This window comes from Equus caballus, chromosome 15, assembly GCF_041296265.1.
Source record: "Equus caballus isolate H_3958 breed thoroughbred chromosome 15, TB-T2T, whole genome shotgun sequence".
Lineage (NCBI taxonomy): Eukaryota > Metazoa > Chordata > Mammalia > Perissodactyla > Equidae > Equus > Equus caballus.
In genome coordinates, this window is record NC_091698.1 from 94686930 (window position 1) to 94706574 (window position 19645).

The 19645-nt window shown below is 37.7% G+C and overlaps 1 protein-coding gene across 1 annotated transcript in view; it reads left to right on the forward strand.

Moving 5' to 3' along the window:
- The window catches only part of NBAS (NBAS subunit of NRZ tethering complex), a 331876-nt gene that overhangs the window by 66625 nt on the left and 245606 nt on the right, over positions 1-19645 (forward strand). The window contains exons 12-16 of the mRNA XM_014731302.3: positions 6973-7101; positions 14719-14782; positions 15917-16110; positions 16690-16947; positions 17704-17829. Coding sequence (XP_014586788.2) covers positions 6973-7101; positions 14719-14782; positions 15917-16110; positions 16690-16947; positions 17704-17829 — 771 coding nt within the window. The remainder of the gene's footprint in view (positions 1-6972; positions 7102-14718; positions 14783-15916; positions 16111-16689; positions 16948-17703; positions 17830-19645) is intronic.

Genomic DNA, 19645 nt, shown 5'->3' on the forward strand with positions numbered 1-19645 from the left:
TCACTTTTCAGACTATAAGGCAGCAACACTGATTGGACAGTATTAGAGGGAATATATATGATATAACACAGCTCAGGCAGTGATTGTCACTTTGTGGGCACTCGATAAGTGATAGCGGTGGCTGCTGTTCTGTTAATTTCTTTATATCCATAATCACAGAGCTAATAATTAGTGGTCTATGGGTTCTTTTTAAATTATGGTTTAGTATACCCAAAACTTACATGATTCAACATAACCAACTCCTGGTTGTTTGGCATATGATATCTTTCAAAGAGTATATTGATAATAAAAATTACTTACTTTCTTTTATAAAGGGTATTGGCTTAGAAAAAGTGTTTTTCCAGAGGCTGTTTTCTGTCCTACATTCTTGTGCAGTGTTTTTTTTTGCCTCATGCGGTTAACCACGTTTTTGAGGATGTCTTTCTCTTGATTTGAGAATGGATTTCTATTACTTATTTATTTTGAGGGGTCAGACTTCTAAACCACAGTGGGCTAGAATGAACCCTAAACTCCTTGAGGGCCGAGATTTATGCTTGTTTTGCTCATTGCTGGCTCCTCCTACTGTACTGCAGTGCCTGGCGGGTAATATGTAGCATAAGGATGTAATATTCAGTAAATAATTGTTGAATGTTGGAAGAGCAGTGTTTACAAATTCATCTTTTATTGAGTTGATATTTTTTCTTTAAGAATATGTATTAATCCAGAACATTTTGAGTGTATGCACTAGAGTTTGATACTTTCATTTTAATACCACTTGTACATTTGAAAGATATAATGAAATAGGAAACCACTCATTTTTAATTATTCTATATAGATGTAGGCAGTTGAAGAAACTGAGACAATTTAAACTAATTTCGGTACAAAGATCTGATATTTAACATTAAAAAAATCTCTGTTTTAGAAAGGGCAGTTCAGAAGTTTTATTGCGGTGTTTGGAGAGAAGGCACAATTCCTACTCTAAATATCGCTGCCAGTAGGAGAAGCCTTTAATTAGTGTTTTTAATTAACAAAAGATAAATGGACATTTGAGCTGGTGCTTTAATATAAATGAGAAATAGAGATGGAAGTTAAAGTCATGTTCCTATTATTAATGTAAATAGTATTTTGTTAGTTATCACATTGCTACACGAAAGATTCAAGGAAGCAAGAGGAAAGTATCTTTTGAAAAGTTTTGGGAAGAGATTTGAGACAAGAAGGTAAATAGAATCGATAATGTGGTCAATTAAAAGGGCCACAAGTGAATTACTGGTGTAGGCAGACTGTCTGCTGCGAAAGCTCTTCCTCAGCCGTCTTCCTGTGGCCCGTGCTGCCTACCCAGTGACGCTAACTTACCAAGTAATTATTTAGCTAGGCTGCTTTTCAGTGTAGTTAAAACCTCATGCAACAGAGTAGACTGAAGCACATACTAAGTGATATTCACCTTTTTCTTTTTTTTTTCCTCATCTTCATTGAGGTATAATTGTAAGATATTTAAAGTGTATGTGATGATTTGCTGTACATATACATTGTGAAAGGATTTTCCCCCATTGAGTTAATTAACACAGTTATCACCTCACAAATTTACCTTTTTTTGTGTGTGAGGACATTTAAGTCCTGCTCTCAGCAAATTTCAGTTACACAATACAGTATTATCAACTGGAGTCACCATGTTATACATTAGATCTTCAGATCTTATTCGTCTTGTAACTGAAAGTTTATACTCTTTTACTAACCTCTCTCTATTTTCTCTGTTTCTATGAGTTTGCCTTTTTTTTTTTTTAAGGTTCCACATATAAGTGACATCATGCAGTAGTTGTCTTTCTGGGTCTGGCTTATTTCATTTAGCACAGTGCCCTCTAGCTTCATCCATGTTGTCGCAAATGACAGGATTTCTTTCTTTTTTTAAGGCTGAATAATATTTCACTGTGTGTGTGTATCACATTTTCTTTATCCATTCATCCATTGATTGACACTTAGGTGTTTTTCATACTTTGGATATTGTGAATAATGCTGCAATAAACATGGAAGTACAGGGGTCTCTTTAGATTATGGTTTCATTTCCTTTGGATATGTACTCAGAAGAGGGAATGCTGGATCGTGTGGTAGTTCTGTTTTTCATTTCTTCAGGAACCTCCACACTGTTTTCCATAGTGGCCGTACCAGTTTACATTCCTACCACCAGCACACAGGGTTCCCTTTTCTCCACGTCCTTGCCAGCATGTGTTATCTGTTTTCTTTTTGATAATAGCCATCCTAACAGGTATGAGGTGATACCGCACTGTGATTTTGATTTGCATTTTCCTGATGATTAGTGATGTTGAGCACCTTTTCATGTACCTGTTGGCCATTTGTGTGTGTTCTTTGGGAAAATGTCTGTTCAGGTCCTTTCCACGTTTTTTGAGTCAGTTGCTTTGTTGCTATTGAGTTACAAGTTCCTTGTATGTTTTGGATATTAACCCTTTATCAGATCTGTGGTTTCCAAATATTTGCTGCCATTCCATAGGTTGCCTTTTCATTTTGTTGGTGGTTTTTCTTTGCTGCGCAGAAGGTTTTTGGTTTGATCTACTCCCACTTGTTTATTTTTGCTTTTGTTTCCTTTGTTTTTGGTGTCAAATCAAAAATATCGTTGCTAAGACCAATGTCAAGGAGCTTCCCCCCCTGTATTTTCTTATAGGAGTTTTAAGGTTTCAGGTCTTATGTTCAAGTCTTTCATCCATTTAAAGTTGATTTTTGTATATGGTATAAGTTAGGGGCCCAGTTTTATTCTTTTGCCTGTGGCCATCTGGTTTTCTCAGCATTATTTGTTGAAGAAAGTATCCTTTCCCTGTTGTATATTCTTGGCTCCTTTGTTGTAAATTAATCAACCATGTATGCATGGGTTTATTTCTGGCCTCTCTATTCTGTTTCATTGATCTGTGTTCCTGTTTTTATGCCAATACCATACTGTCTTAATTATTATATCTTTGTAATATATTTTGGAATCAGGAAGTGTGATGCTTCTAGCTTTGTTCTTCTTTCTCAGGATTGCTCTGGCTACTTGGGGTCTTTTGTGGTACCATATAAATTTTGGAATTTTTTTCTATTTCTGTGAAAAATGGCATTAGAATTTTGGTAGGAATTGCATTGAATCTACAGATCACTTTGGATGGCATGAACTTTTTTTTTGTTTTTTATTTTGCTGAGGAAGATTAGCCCTGAGCTAACATTGTGCCAGTCTTCCTCCACTTTATATGTGCATCACTGCCACAGCATGGCTGACGAGTGGTATAGGTCCATGCCTGGGATCCGAACCCGTGAATCGGGGTTGCTGAAGTGGAGTGTGCTGAGCTTAACCACTACATCATAGGGCCAGGTCTCATGGACATTTTAACAATATTAATTCTTTCAATCCATGAACATGGAAAATCTTTCTACTTATTTGTGTCTTCTTCAATTTCTTTCATCAGTGTTTTAAATTTTTAGTGTACAGTTCTCTCACCTCTGTGGTTAAATTTATTCCTAAGTGTTTTATTCTTTTTGATCCTGTAGTAAATGGGACCGTTTTCTTAATTTCTTTTTCTGATAGTTTGCTGTTAGTGTATAGAAATGCAACTGATTTTTGTATTTTAATTTTGTATCCTGCAGCTTTGCTGAATTTGTTTATTGGTTCAAACAGTTTTCTGCTGGATCCTTTAGGGTTTTCTGTATATATCATATCATCTGTAAATAGAGATAGTTTTACTTCTGCCTTCCCAATTTGTATGCCTTTTGTTTCTTTTTCTTAACTAATTCCTCTGGCTAGGATTTCCAATACAATGTTGAATAAAAGTGGCAAAAGTGGGCACCTTGTCTTATTCCTGCTTTTAGAGGAAAAGCTTTCTACTTTTCACTGCTGAGTTACATATTCTTGGCCAACGTTCCAGCTGTTGTAATGATGATTAAAATAAAAATGATATTCATAGTTGAGGAATGTGAAAGAAATTCACAGACACATTTTAACCAAAGTGAAAATTATAGCTGCACCTAAATTTTATTGCTTTAGAATTGCTTAATTCAAATGGAGAAGAGAACAAGATTATTACTCGTTTATGCTGAGAAATCTTAATGCAATATGAGGAATTATGATTTGAATGTTTGAGATTTACTTTTATTCTGATGTACACTTGATGGAAAAGCCATTTCCTTCTATTTCCAAAGCACACCCTCTGGAATTGCCTCTCTTGCCAACCAGCAGATTCAGACTTCTAAATACTGCAGACTCTGCTCGCAGAATTTAGCATGGAATTCCTAACTGTGGCTTTAGATCTTGTGTCACAGTTACTGTCAGGGTAATAAATTATTCCCTGGGCCAGAAATACCCTGCATGCTTTAGACACTCAGAAATGTTTCTCCAAATAAAAAGCACAGTTTTTATTTCAGAAGGAAAACACCGTGTTTCTAAAGGAACATAGGTGGCTTGTCTGTTGTTGACTGGCTGCAATTCTGTTGCTGCTAGTAACGGCCTGTTCTCACTGTGCCTGTATGTGAAAGACAGCAGATAACTTGGGACTTTAAAGAAATGTATACTTAATGTGTGTACATGTAATATCTGGGATTTGATTTAAAATACTCCAGGGGAAGGAAATCCCTGAGGGCATTGTGGTGATTGGGGAAGAATATACGAAACAACCTTGAAATGTTGGTATTTATTTAGGCTGGTTATTGGGTCCATGGGTATTCATGATACTATAATTTGTACTTTTCTGTGTGTGTGTGTGAATGCAAATTTCTACAACAAAATGCTTAAAGAAAGAAAAGGTAAGTTTGCAGTGTGGATATCATGGTATCAGATGACACTAAGGGGATCAAGAACCTGTCACGTTAAAAGCAAGTGATAACATTTTAATGAATATATTTATCACTTAAGTGTCTAGGAGGGAAGGAGGGAAAGAGGGAGGGAGGGATTAAAAAAAGAAAATATAGCATATTCGTTCATTATTTTCCTGTTAAATTATTCACATTTTTCAGTATATGTTTTTTGTTAGTTTTTTGTTAAAGAATTTCTAAACGTCTTACTTGCTTTCAGAGCACTTTTAGTGGAGTTCTTTAGTAAAGCATTTGTAATACCTGGGAGTTACCATACAGATCACACATGACTAATTATTTAGGTGACAAAAACAATAAACTATACTTGAGTGTAATTTCTACCGAGAAGCATGCCTCAAACTGCTAGAAATCTAGGCCATGGCCCAGGTGAGGGCAGTGCTCATGGTGCAGTGGAAGTGACATGGACTGGGATGGAAGACTGCATCTAGTTCAGGTTCTGCTATCTACACTTGAATGACTGGGCAAGAATCTTAACCCTTTGGGTCTTCAGTTTCTTCTTCTGTAAGCTCTACTGGATGGATGGAGAGTTCTTTTAGCTAATAAAAATCTGTGCTTCTGAGGCCCACCTTATGCAAGACCGTGGAGCTTGTTGGCTTTAGAGTTGTGAAAGGAAGATGCCACTCCTCCATCTTCTACCCCTTCCCCCTCCATCACGGAGGAAGGGATGTGGTATACTTAACACTTTGCTTGAAATGCTTTTGCTTCTGTTGTTTCTCTTTCCCAGGCATTTGTATTTTAATCTTTCTTGCAGTTAATTGGGATTCTGGGATAAACGTGTTATATCCAGTTAAAGAGATTTTAGTCCTCAGTGAGGAGATTAGAGGATGCTAATCTTTTCATCTATCGCTCATCCAACAGTGTTCCTCACTTCTTAAAATTATTCTGTTTATTTTTGATGGTTAATGTGCCTTATCATTTTAGACCTGAGGCCTTAAACTCTCATGTCTACAGGGGCCAGGTAAATAATATGGTGAATTGAGCCAGGTGTCAATTCTGTTTTTTTAGTATGGTCATATTGAGTTTTCAGTTCTGTAGCTGATGTTTGACCTTAATCTTGGGGCCGTAAAAGGGAGTGGTGGGGGCTCTGGCTAACTGGAAAGCTTATGACATTTCTGAGGGTGCATATGCTGCCTAGTCCCATGTGATTATTGCCATTTGGGAATGGTGGGCCCTGTGTCACCAGATTTTCTAAATGTTCAGGAGAAATATGGTTGTGGGCTGCCATTTTCGGATCTCTCTTTTATTCTTTGTGGGTTAAGTACCTTAGACGTTGTCCTTAATAAGTGCTTGAATGGGTAAAGGTCCACTGAGTGTTTGTTCGATTCTTCTGGTTCTGTTGTAGGTGATAGGCAGGTGCCGCCTCTGCTTGTGTGGTTTCTCTAATTGTGGTAACCCAGCAAACCTGGTATTCTTGTCGGAAAGGATTGAGAGATTATTTGGACAAGTAGAACTTGAAAGATAAGGCTTTCTCTCTGTGTTCTGAGGTTGGCTATGTAAAATCAGTATATTACAAAGTTTCTCTTCTCTATGACAACAGTTAGATTCCTTAAATTGGATAATTTGCAAACAAATCTGGAAAATCTTCAACATTCATAGTGTTCTTTAAATTAAGGAATGCATTTTCTTCCTTGCCTTCTTCTGTTCCCATCACCCTTAGACTCTCCTTTCTTCCATCTCTCTCTTCCTCTCTCTCCCTTTCCTTCTCGTCTTAAAGCATGAATTTGTGGCCTATCTGTGATGTATGGAATATTCCAAGCATTGTGTACATACAGAATCTTGTAAAGATGTGGACTTAAAATTCAAGAAATTCACAATTTAGTCATCATCAACCCATAAAAGTTATTTAGAACTTGTGGAAATTGATGTGTGATATAAAGGAATATTTTGATAATGCTCGTATATTTGGGTTTGGGGTTATATGTAACTTATAACACTATAAAATAGGTTTTAAAAAAACTCTTTAAGGATAAGAGTCCTCTTTCTATATGCTGGAGCACAGTTATATGTTATGGAGCTGTTGGAACTCTTAATCATGAGAGATCATTTATGACATAGCACCTCTAAAGAATATTATTAAATTCTGGAAGTTATTTCTATTTGGCTGCACGTATCTTGCTCTGACATTAATGTAATATAATTATTGTATAGGATGGAATCTTTAAGATGACCCTTTCTCCGGATGGGACCCTCCTTGCAGCCATTCACTTCTCAGGGAAACTAAGCATCTGGGCCATTCCATCTCTGAAGCAGCAAGGGGAGTGGAATCAAAGTGAGCAGGTATGTCTCTTGATTATGATTATTTTTAGAATGATTCTCTCTTAAAGGTGAGTACGGACCATACTAATTTCATTTTGTTGATATTTTGCTGTAGTGCATAGCTATTATTTCTTCTTATTTCAAAGTGATAGTTAAAGTATAATATTATCAGTATAGTAGGGCAAATTAAGACTAGAGTACTAATTTTAATTTGTAGTGCAGTATACTCTCTATACTGAGTGTAATCTGTCCATCAAACTCTCCATTTTTTCCCTTTTCTCATTGTAAAAATACAGGATGGAGATGTTAATTTTTCAGCAAAGGTCACCAAATATAATCAAGGCTTTGGAGGGTCAGTATTCTAAAAGGGTTGCAATTCTTTCCAAATCTTGCGATGCTAGTAATATTGGGCTTACTCAAAGTTTGAAGGGAGTTGTCTTCTCTTCACTCAGAAGGTAAACAGTGTAGATATAGCCAAAGATAGAACTGTTAATTTTTTTAGTGTCTTGAAATGACAGGTTTTAAGAATGAAATGATTTAATTGTTTAGTAATAGATAGAATCAGAGTCTATTAAATTTAAAATCATGATGGGCAAATAAGGTTTGTTCCTATAATGCCACATATTGTGATACAGTAAGCATTTAAAGAAAAACCTTCTTAATTAAATAGAGCTTATGTTATAAATCTTTTACTCTTCCTCTGATGTTTTTGCATTTCGGGACTTGAAGAGTTACTTTGCTTTCTCTCACTTTCCCCTTCCCATTCTACAGGAGGAGTGTCTTGTCACCAGATTTGTGGATAGTTTTGTAATTCTAAGATTGAAGTATATTCCCTTAATGATCTGAATGGATCAATGTCTTTTTTCAGAATTCTTTTTAGTTTCATTTCATCAGTTAAACTGCACTATTAAAAGCATTCTTAATCAGCAAACAGCATTTTGTTTTTTTTTAGAAAAGCAGAGGAAAAGAGAACGTGGCTTCATGTTTTCTATCCTTTTCACAGCCTGAAGTTTATTTTGGCTGTCCTTCAATTTTTTCTCTCATACACAAGTTTAGGAAGATTTTTTCCCCCTAATTTCTACTTACCTTGAATTTAATTTGGTTTCTACATCTCTACCACTCTCTCTCACTTCTGGATCTAGATTTGTTCTAAATAGAAGAGATATTCCTCGGTCTTCAACCTCAATAGCTAAATACAAGGATATTCTTTCTCTATTTTGTATGTGGGATGCCACCACAGCGTGCCTTGACGAGTGGTGTGTAGGTCCACACCCGGGATCTGAACCTGCAAACTGTGGGCCACAGAAGCGGAGCATGGGGACTCAGACACCACACCATTGAGCCGGTCCCACGATTTTTCTTAAATGGTGAAAACTTTGAATATTAAAGGCATTTTCCCTTCTGGCTTTATGTTTTCTTAAATTATCTTCATTCACCTAATAGAAATATTGATCAAGTTCTGAAGCACACTTAATATTTCATTTTGTGAGTATCCTAGAATGTCATACATAGAGTATAAGGGCTATTTGAGCAAAACCCATGAGTATGCTCTTTGGTTTACTGAAACTCTGGATACCGTTTTTTTTTGCCTGCAAAGGTAAATTGTGTCTGTTTTAGTCTTTATTGACTTAGGCTCAACTTTTTAACTAGTTGGACACTTTTTGTCATTAGTTCCAGTCAGTGTTGTTATAATTCATTACTGTTTAGCTCATTGATGTTATTCATTAATTAGATTTTTATAGTGATTCTATTTAAAAAACTTAACAATTGTTTTGAAATCTTGAAACTCGGGAATGAAGAGTATGGATATCTCAGTAGTTTGGAATAGGCAGTCAGAAAAGTAAGGGATGGAAAGGGAGGGAATTCAGAAATGGCAACAGAGGTGCATGGTGGGCAGAGATGAGTTCAGGCCAGAAGTTTGTCCCTAGCGTTGTCCGAGTGTGAGTCTTTTGAACAGAAGCCCTCTGGGAGTTTAGAAGGGCAGGTCGTCAGGAATTGGTGCAGCCTGATTTTTCCGTTGCACCTCAAAGAGCTTGCACCTCCCCTCCTGTGCCTCTAATCCAGTGCCCCCTGAACAGGCTGCAGACAGACCATTTCGTAATGCAGCTTAATTCCCAAGCTAGTTGTATCTTTTATTACAAAGTTACAAATTTTTAGCATTATATTTCAGTTTCTTCTGATTTGGTTGGCATAAATTATTTACCTTGAATGCCTGAGCAAACTGGAAAAAATAGGTTTTTGGGCTCACAAAACTGAAAACCATGGACTTGATTGCCATCACCAAGGACGTTTTGCAGTAGTGGAATCCTTAGCTGAGGGAAGAGTGGCTTAGTCATAGTTCCTGAACCGAATCCTGCTGCCATAGCCCTTCCCACTGCTGCTCAGCACACCGCCTCGTTCCAGAGTTTGTCCCCTCACCAGCCTGTGGCTGCCAAGCTCTCCCTTGGCTTTGTGCTGCTCAGCACATGGAACAGAACAGGCTCTGCCCTCAGAGATGCCTGCCAGATTTAGCCTCAAAAGACGTTTTTGTCCAGTTGAGAACACAGAGAACATTTAATTTTATCCATTCTTATCTTTAAAATTCTAAGATTATGGTAAAAATGGAAACTCCTTTGTGGACCTGCTGGCTTTCCTAGTCTGATCGTTATGCTGCTTTACACTGCTTCCTGAGCCTTCCTCTCCCTGCTCCCTGCTTTTGTCTAACCCTTTCTTCTGTGCTTTCTGAAACTTCATTCCATCATAAACAACTCCTATGAGGCTTCACCGTTTTCACTGGTTTCTTTCACTCTGGTCTCTTTCAGTGCGCTTATTTCAGGCTTCTATAGCTCGGTAGGATCCAGGTGCATGTATACAATATTCTTGCAGCTTGTACAAAATTTACTTTAATAACAACGTATTATTATTTATTAAGCACTCATCTTGTCCCGGGGTTATTCAGCGAGTAAGCAGTAGAGCTGAGATTTGATTTCATATCTCTTTGACTCTGATGTCCATGCTCTTTCCATGACTGTGGGAAAATAAATACATTTTTGAAAAGGTGGAAAAAACCATATTTATTAGGCTTTATATATCTGATGGCCTTTAAAAGAACAGAGACAAATCCTTTTTTTCAGTAACTGTAACACAGATTTCTTTAGCCCTCTCAGATGTGTTGAACTCTTGAGCTAGTTAGTATGTACCAGGTACTGGAATACATAGTTGAGATAGCCTCTGATTGGTAAATCCTTAATTTTATAATAGATATTTACAGTACTTATGACATGGTGGGACGTGAGGTGAGGGTGGTAACTCTTTGTCCACCAAAAGGAATTTGAACAACTGTACTTTGCTTGAGTCTTTCACCTATGTCTTGGAGATTAATGACATTGGATCAGGCATTTTAGATTTGGACTTTAATATACGAAGGGAGTCATTAAAATCTAGCATACTAGAGTAAGTGCTATAAAGCTTGTATGTAAGAGTACTGTAAAGAGAGGGTTGTTAGTATATTCGTAACAATAATCATAAAATAAAGTTCAACTATTTATTGAATCTCTACCAAGTGCTAGAGTAGAAAATGCAATAAGTCACAGTCCTTGCCCTTAGGATGTTCATAGTCTTACAAGGGAAATTACAAACAAATCAATATAAAATAACATGCTAGTATTATGAAAAGATAAGCTCAGAGGAAAGGCACATAAATTCAGTTGGTAGTGTCGGCAAGAAGGATGGTGGGGAATAAATAGCATTTGTATAGTAAGGCTTGGCTATCCACAAAGCAATTTTCATCCATTTCATTTGCTTCATAGCAGCCCTGTTAAAGAAAAAATGTTTTGTACTCGTTTTAATAGATGGAAATAGTGCTAAAAGATCTTAGATCACTAAATGCTAGAATCAGGCTTCTGTTTTGACCCAGGTCCTTTGACTTCATAGGTTAAGCTCTTTTCAGAGTATCTTCTTATAGCGCTTACATTTAGAAATACTGATTTTTATCTGGGCAGGTCAGGTACTAGCTGTGAAATTAATGGAAAACTAGGGGGAGAGAGGCTGTGCAGCTTATATGAATGACACCTCCTGGAGTTGTGCGCTTCATTAGGTAGAGATACTGGAAATGTGAAAATATTAAGTAAGAGGTATCTTGTCATTTACCAGATATATTGGTGGTTTGTATCCTCATCACTGGGTGAGAAACACTTGAACAGCTGCTCTTTTCTCGTTCGTTTAGCAATAGTCCAGTGACCTTGGGTCAGCCAGGTAGCACAGGGCTTTGCCTGTCTTTACAACTGCTTTAGGAAATGAATGGACAAGCCAATTCATTTAAAATAGATTATATAGTAATATATAGTCAGCTTATAATTTTAGTTTAAATATTGCCTGAGAAGAAACTAATGTTACCATTGCCTTATACAAACTTAAACCCTTTTGCCAAATTGTGAATTCAGCTCATCTGTGGCTTTCTTCATGTAATTCGCTGCTTTATTAGTTTTCATAGTGTGCTTTGTGTGATTGAGTATTTTCTCTGTAAAATCTAATGATTAAAGATAGTTGTGGAAGTGCCTATTCTGATTTACTTCTATCCGGTTTTGAGTTGATTAAATACTTCAGCTTTCATTGTCAATATGAAAATCCATCTGGCTAGAAATCTGTGAGTATTAGGTTTTTTTCATGTCTGGAATATAGTAAAATTGCTAAAGTGATTTTCATTTCAAACATTTCCCATATGTTATGTTTATATATTTACATCTCATTTTTTGCCTTAATTTTTCCCTGAGGAAGTTTTATTACTTGCCTATTTGTACTTCGTTAGATGTAGTAGACACAAAACTTGTCTTTTCCACTTTAATTTTATTTTCTCTTTGACACATAGTAGGTACTGGGCTAATTTTGTTAGATGGATGAATCAGTGAAGGATAAGGGAGAAGATTACAGTTCATGTGATTAATCTTGGTATAGTCCACAGCTGTTTCCACAGCTTCCCTGTGGACTGTGAGCTCCTTTAGAAAAGGCACTGAATATACCTTCCTCCATTGGCTCTAACACAGGGCTTGGCATATGAAATACTGCTAAATGTTTGTGGACTAAATAAACATTTGAAACGTTGCTTTTATGCTGTCAGAGGCAGGGGCTTCGTTATATTTAGCTTCTAGCTGTAAAAACAAAAAATCAACAAATAAAATCCTTAAATCTGAAGAAAATTTTGTTTTAGCCATAATAGCCTTTCTGTGCAGAATCTTTAACTATCTTCTTAGGACATCCTCTTCTAGGCTACATGACAGTATAAAGCAAGGGCACTTTAGGCTGTTTTCAGACATGTGGTAGCCTGCCATACAAAGAGGAGTGACATGGAGGTTGCTTCTTAGGATATGTCAACATGGACCCCTGGTGTGCTCTCCTTAGGTCATGGGAGCTTGGTGATACTGCCCTCACAGCATCAGCCTACAGACTGTATCAGATGTTGTAAAGCATGGCCAACTCACAGTTGTCCTCACACATAGAGAGCCTGGAGTCCAAGGTTGGGTTTTGTTCATGTCGTGTTCTCTGACTGGAATGTCTCCTCCACTCCTTTTCCATATCTAAACCTTATCCAGTATAATACTATCAGGCTTTCTGTGTGCCTCTTGATCTCCCTTCGTCTTTCTCAAGCCCATATCTGGAGTGATCTCTTCATCCTTTGAAGACACCTAGCACTTGTATCTATATCTCTTTTGGGGCAGTTGTCAAATTAGACCTGGGGTTATACTCATTTATATCCATTTCTTTGCCCTCTACCTGCTTGGGTGTGGGGTCTGTAATGTCCGATGTTTTCCTCCTCTCTCTCACAGCGCAAGTGCACAGTATTCGTTGACCAGGAAACCACACTTTTGAGAAGGTGTAGGGAGACCTATGTCAGCTAATTTTCATATTGGAACTCAGTGATTTAAACAATTGATTAATTCATTTACTCATTTAACGTTTAGCTACTGTGACATGTGGGCGTTATGATGGATCTGAGAATACAAGGTTGACTGTTATAGAGTTCTGGAAACAGAAGAAAAAGTTCTTCACCTTGTGTTTAAAACTGAATTTGCAAGAGACACCCATTGTTTAAGCAATCTACATGCAACAGTCTAGTCCCAAAGTGTCTGGAGACTGACTCTAGTAGACTGTTACAGTTTGCTCATGGTGCTGTTTCTCGTCATTAGCTTTGATGAAGACAAGAACACTTTGAATTCTCAAAGTACTTATGCTAATGAGATGATTTCTTTTAAGATTTTTTTCTCAAGATTTTTTGTTATATTTCATTGTGATCTATACATTCTTAAATTTGCCCAAGGCTGAATCATAATTATGGTGCTGGTTGTTTGCTGGGCTTGAAGTTTTAAAGTGTTATTCCATACTCCCCTTGTGTTTTCCAGAATGTGAGTAGGGAGACACACTTATCATCATACAAATGAATGGTGGTGTGCACATGGTGCTGCCGGAGCATGTACAGCTGGTAATTCAGAGGCATTGAAAACTTCTAAAATTCCTAATAAATGACCAAATAAGATTTGTTTGGTTGATTATTTTAAGTAATATGTACCTTATTGTATTCTAATTCTTTGAAAGTTAATCTTCTTTTTATGATTATGTAAACTAGAACAATCCATTTCTTCGCTTAGTATGTAAATAGCCTTTTACTGTAATTTTTTTGGGATAAAGTTTAAAGAATTATATCTTCTGTTCTCAGAGACTACTCTGAGTGACTAATAGTAGCGGAGAGCAGGAAGTTCTTTCAGGTTGTTGGAAGAAATATCAATTTTAATAGTCTAAAGTGTTAGCCGCTGATAAATTGGTAATAAAACATATATGTTTATTGTGTTACACTAGATGAAAAAGCACATTTTGACTTAAGTATAGCATCACTTTTTTTAGGCTTAAGTTTTCAGATAAATATTCAAATGATTTTTTGCTGGTCTCTTTCCTGTCCTATTGTAATTCTGAAGATTGAGTAATTAACAGTGAGCCAAGAGGGTGTCTGGTAGTGGCTTAATCTCAATTGCTTTTTTAAAGGTATTTGAGAGAGATTGATGTGTCTTTATGTTCTCAAAGGTGAATGTGATATTATGTTCCATGAGATTAGAGAATGAATGGATTCAGTCTGAGGATTGCATGGTTATGTTTTTTTGTTTAGTAAATTTTTAGTCATAGAAAGTTAGACCTGAAGATAACTTGGAGGGTGCAGAGTCCAGTCTCAGAGCTGCAGAAACCAAGGCCTGGATGGGTTGCTCAGCTCACAGGCGGTCGGGGTGGGACTCGTGTTCAGGCTGGTGTTGGTTCACAGCAGCAGAGTTGTTCTCCGGCCAGTGTGAAAATGTGTATGTGTGTGTGGAATTTGTTGTTGGTGTATCTTGCTTTCATTTGTATTAATCCTGTACTTGCTGTCTGATTCTTATGCACAGTTTTTTCTTCATTAAATATTGAATCACCGTACTTGCATGTACACATTGTAAGTGTAAGAATAATTGCTTTTCGTGATTATGGACAGGAGTAGATTTCATCTGGGTATAACTAAGAGATCAAAGGAAATAATCATCTCTATATTTTGTTATTTTAAAACATCCCTAGTTCTTGATGACGTACTTGTGATTTTCTCACATTGTTTACTCACGAAGTCATGTGTGTATTTTTTATCTTTAGCCAGGCTATGATGACCTTAATCCTGATTGGAGACTCTCTACTGAGAAGAGAAAAAAAATCAAAGGTGAGTTGTATGAAATATGATAATTAAAACCTTAAGAGACTCTCACTGTATAATGAAAATGCTCTTTAGTTGATATAATACATGTAGGGGAGGAAAAAATCATTTTCTTTCTACCCTCCTAGGTTCTCTTGCTGGGGCCCTATAAAATTAGATTGACAAGAGTCAGATTAACAACAGAAAAACAAACAAGTTTATTAGCATGTACATCGAGCTTACACTTAGGAGTACTCAGAGATGAGTAACTCAGAGGGTTGGTTGGAACTTGGACTTATATAGCATCTTAGCAAAGAAACAATAAAGGATTCGAGAAGTGACAAGACAAAGGAAGAGAACTTTGAGTTTCTCAAATTCCTTCAGCTTAAAATATTTCTTATGTCTAAGTGGCATATTTTGGGGTGACATATCCTGATCCACTTCACAAGTTTAAGAGGAAATCAGCATTGAAACTATTATATATCTGTCTTATATTTTTAAAAAGATTATATGTCTCTCATACATTTGTCTGAAAAGTGATATATGAATGCTTTCAAAAACCTTTTATAACCTTCTTAATATGTACACTTTATACACACCTACCTTTCGACTTATATTGAAAATGGTGACATATCTGTATATTCTTTGTTTTTTGAGAGGAGAGACCTTAATATATTTATCTCCGCATCCCTAGAATTTTGGACTTTGGCAAATTGTTGGCACTCAGGTGTTTATTAAATAAATTACCATTTTGTAAAAATTTGAGTGATGACTTAAATTTTATTTTTTCTTATTATTTAACATATCGTTAGGGCCCAAATAGGGTTTTTATTTTTTAATTTTTTTGAGGAAGATTGGCCCTGGGCTAACATCCACTGTCAATCCTTCACTTTTTTGCTGAGGAAGATTGGCCCTGAGCTAACATCTTCCTCTACTTTATATGTGGGACACCTGCCACAGCATGGCTTGGTAAGTGGTGCATAGGTCTGCTCACAGGATCCGAACTGGCAAATCCCAGGCTACCAAAGCGGAGTGCGTGAACTTAACTGCTATGCCACCAGGCCGGCCCCTTAAGTAATGGTTTTTAAATTGATTATTGGACTAAATGTATTGTATTTAAACCATGTTGACAGATGCATTTGATTTATCTTTCTGCATTAGATAAAGAGTCCTTTTACCCACTGATAGACGTCAATTGGTGGGCAGACACTGCAGTGACTTTGGCTCGCTGCTCTGGTGCTTTGACTGTTTCATCAGTGAAAACTTTGAAGAATTTACTGGGGAAATCTTGTGAATGGTTTGAACCATCACCTCAAGTCACTGCTACCCATGATGGGGGATTTTTAAGTTTGGAGGTAATCTTTTCTCTTTGAAAGCAGCCAATGTGTTTGAAAGTACATGTGTATTTTACCTGTTAATCCTGGAGTGAAAGTTACCTTTAGCAGTCGGGCTTTCAGACTCAGAACTTTGTGAAGTTGTTAGATGTTTTTAAAAAGGGGCAGGTGGGAGAGCTATTCTCAGTAAAGCAAATAAATACCTTCATGTTCATTTGCTGAATAGATGAAAAAAATCAACGTTTTATTTTTTCACAGCAAGTAAAAAATATCAAAAAGTGAATAAATTAACACTCTCAACTCCTTTATATCTGTAAAATACTTACCAGGCATGTATTTTTGAGACCGCATTAATGACCTACTGAAAAAGAGGCTTTAATTTTGGAGATTTGGAGCCAATAACGTCATGGCGTATTTCTGGAGCTGTAGATGTATATAATGTTTTCTGTTGGGTTCCTTTGAATTCCATTCTTGGTCTTAATCACATGGCTGATGTAATGAATCAAACCAGAGAAGAATTAAACAATATTTTTCTCATTAACTCTAAAATCTTGTCTTTAGTTCCTCACTTTTAATTTCACATCTCCTTTTTCAATTTAGTGTGAGATTAAACTTGCCCCCAAACGATCTCGTCTGGAGACTAGGGGTGGAGAAGAAGATGAAGGGGAGGAGGATTCGGACTCTGATCAGGAAGTATCTGCCAAGGCTCGCTACTTTGGTTACATAAAACAGGGCCTGTACTTAGTGACTGAGATGGAGCGGTTTGCACCACTGCGGAAACGCCCACGAACCATCACCAAAAACTACCGCCTCGTGAGTTTGCGCTCCACAACTCCAGAGGAGCTTTATCAGAGGAAGGTGAGGAAGTATCATAGGACTGTCAGAATTCATAGGCATCCAGATGTTTTTTTATTTTACTGAGAAAAAAATAATTTTTTGATAAAGGAAGAAATTTAAAGGGGGATTGTTCTATCATCGACATGTTAGCAATATCAGTATTATAAAGCTTTTGAAAATAATGCTGATCTTCGTGCCTGAGTAATTGAAATAAAAACAGTGGATCAAAGATGAATTCACTTAGAGTGATTGTCCACTTTGTGGCTTAGCCTGGGTTTTGCTACCCTTCATGTGGCTGTCAGCTCTCACCTTATCAGTGTTTAAGTACAGCTGTCTGCTCAGACTACAAATGCTGAGGGAAGAAATGCAGACCTATTTTCTAGTCAGGGGTTTGCTTGGGAAACAGATTTGACCAACACTGTGTTTTATGGTTACTTGTGCTGTTTCTGCAGGGTTATGGGCGGAGCCCCGGCCTAGGAGTCGCAGTGCTGTCCCTGTTGCACTGCTTGTCCTGATATTGCCAACGTTTTACTCTGTAAACACAGTCAATTTCACCTACTGTCTTTCATCTTTCTGTTAAAGTGCTAAAAGAAATTCCTGATCTATCTGCCTCTCAAAGTGTTGTGAGCCTCTGCCACCACAGTGCACACGAGGACAGTTAGAAATGTGTAACAAGCTGTATAGCTCGAGGGATTATCATCACTCACCACGTCATCATAGTGACTCTGTGGACAGTTCAGCAATGTAACATTCCTATTTCCATTTCCTTGTCCAAAGATTGAAAGTGAAGAGTACGAGGAAGCCTTGTCTCTGGCTCAGACCTATGGCCTGGATACTGATCTAGTGTATCAGAGGCAGTGGAGGAAGTCGGCGGTCAACATTGCTTCAATTCAGAATTACTTGGTATGTTTAAATATTTTGGTAATGTGGTAAAATTCAAATTTATGGAATATCTTTTGGTTATAGGACTTCATATTAGAGTACTTTACGTTGCTGACTTTTCTGTAGCTAATGAAGTGTTTTATTCAACCAGGAAAAATTATCTTATTATCAGGTTCTGTTGGCCCTGCAGCTAGACTTTGCTGCTGAAGACATATGACCAAAATACTCACTGATGAACCAGTCGACTGCCTGGTCTCCACCTTATCCTTTCTCTTACTCTACCTCAGTTCTCTCTCTCTCAACCTACATCAGTCAGGGTCCCATCAGGAGCCAGAAATCACACAGTCACTTGAACAAGGACAGTTTTAATAGGGAGAATTATTTTCTAGTAATGAGACATTAACTAGAAAAGGATGAAGAGAACTCTTAGGGATAACCTAGGACTGAAGGGACATAAGCAAGGAGGGAACAAACTTGGAAGATAGGCCTCCTTCCCTGGGCTGGGATTCAGACTTCACTGGACAAAGTGTGGTTGCAGCGAATTGGATGGAGAGTTCTCTGGGATGCCTCGGGCTGGGGCTGGTTCGTAGTTGCCGAGATTGTCAGGCAGGGAAAGGTGGGATAGACAGGGAAGTTGGATGCCTGTTGCTAGGGTGCCAGTGAGCCAAGGTTGGGAGTCGGAAAACCCCAGGGACTGGTAAGCAGGAAACCCCCACCAGCATGTATGCAGCTCAGGTCTGGTAGATAAGGAACCATGGCCAGGACTGAAAAGAAAAAACACCCACTGTAGTGCCGGCAGGCCTAGTCTGGGAAGCTTTTCCCTCAGGTGTCTAGGAGATTCACTGGGAAGGAGTCTACTCATGGGAGTGCAACTGAAACTCGGTGGGAAGTTGTCCTGGGTGGGAGGAAGGGGGGAACTAAGCACCACTGGATGTCCCCTACATGCGTTGCTGGCTGTCAAGTCATAGAAGCAACAAGAAAAGAACCAGAGAACGTGAGGACTAGAACCCAGAGCCTCTTCGTCTGCAGTGGCCCTGCAGCGCCCTCTGTTGACAAAGCTCAATATCATGTCAGCTGCAAAGGGGAAATGCTATCTATCCCATAGGTGCCTCTGAAGAGTACTTTTGAAGCTGAGAGGTGATAAATGGATAACTGACATATCAAGCTTGCAAGATACCCCATTGTTTGCTTAAATCTTACAGTTGGATCTGTTCTGCTACCTGCTACCACAGTTGAAGTTGCTATGCAGCCTGTTTATTTGAATCCTTGGCACCTTTGTGAGAAGTAGTTGGACTCATGGCATGCTTTTAAAGGTTGTGACTTCTCTTCTGTCCTTTAGAAAGGAAAATACCTTTGCATTTAGGAAGATTCTAAGAGATGTTGGGAAAATTTCACGATACTTGTTTTCCCCCAAATTTTATGTACGTGAGTAATTAAAAATAAACAAAAACATAATCTGAAAAAATTGTATGTTAGAAGTTGATCATTCAACCAAGTAAGTAAGATGTCACAGATGAGAGAGCATGAGAGGGAATGAAAAAAAATGGAAGAGGACAAAGCTACTTGCATTTTCTTTAGAATAGCAGAACACCAAACCTGTGTTATCTTTCTTCTTTTGTGACTCAGGACAGTGAGCTTATGGGTTCATGTGTACCCATGTAATGGCTTTTTCTGGGACACAATAAAGGACAATTTTTGTCCCTGAAGGAGCTGACAGGTGTTAGAGCAAGTACGTTTTTTATTGGGGGAAATGCTCAGTTCGGCTAAATAAACAGGCAGGAGTGAAAGCGCTGTGCTAGGGGTGTGAAGGGCACAGGAGTGACATAGACATGGCCTT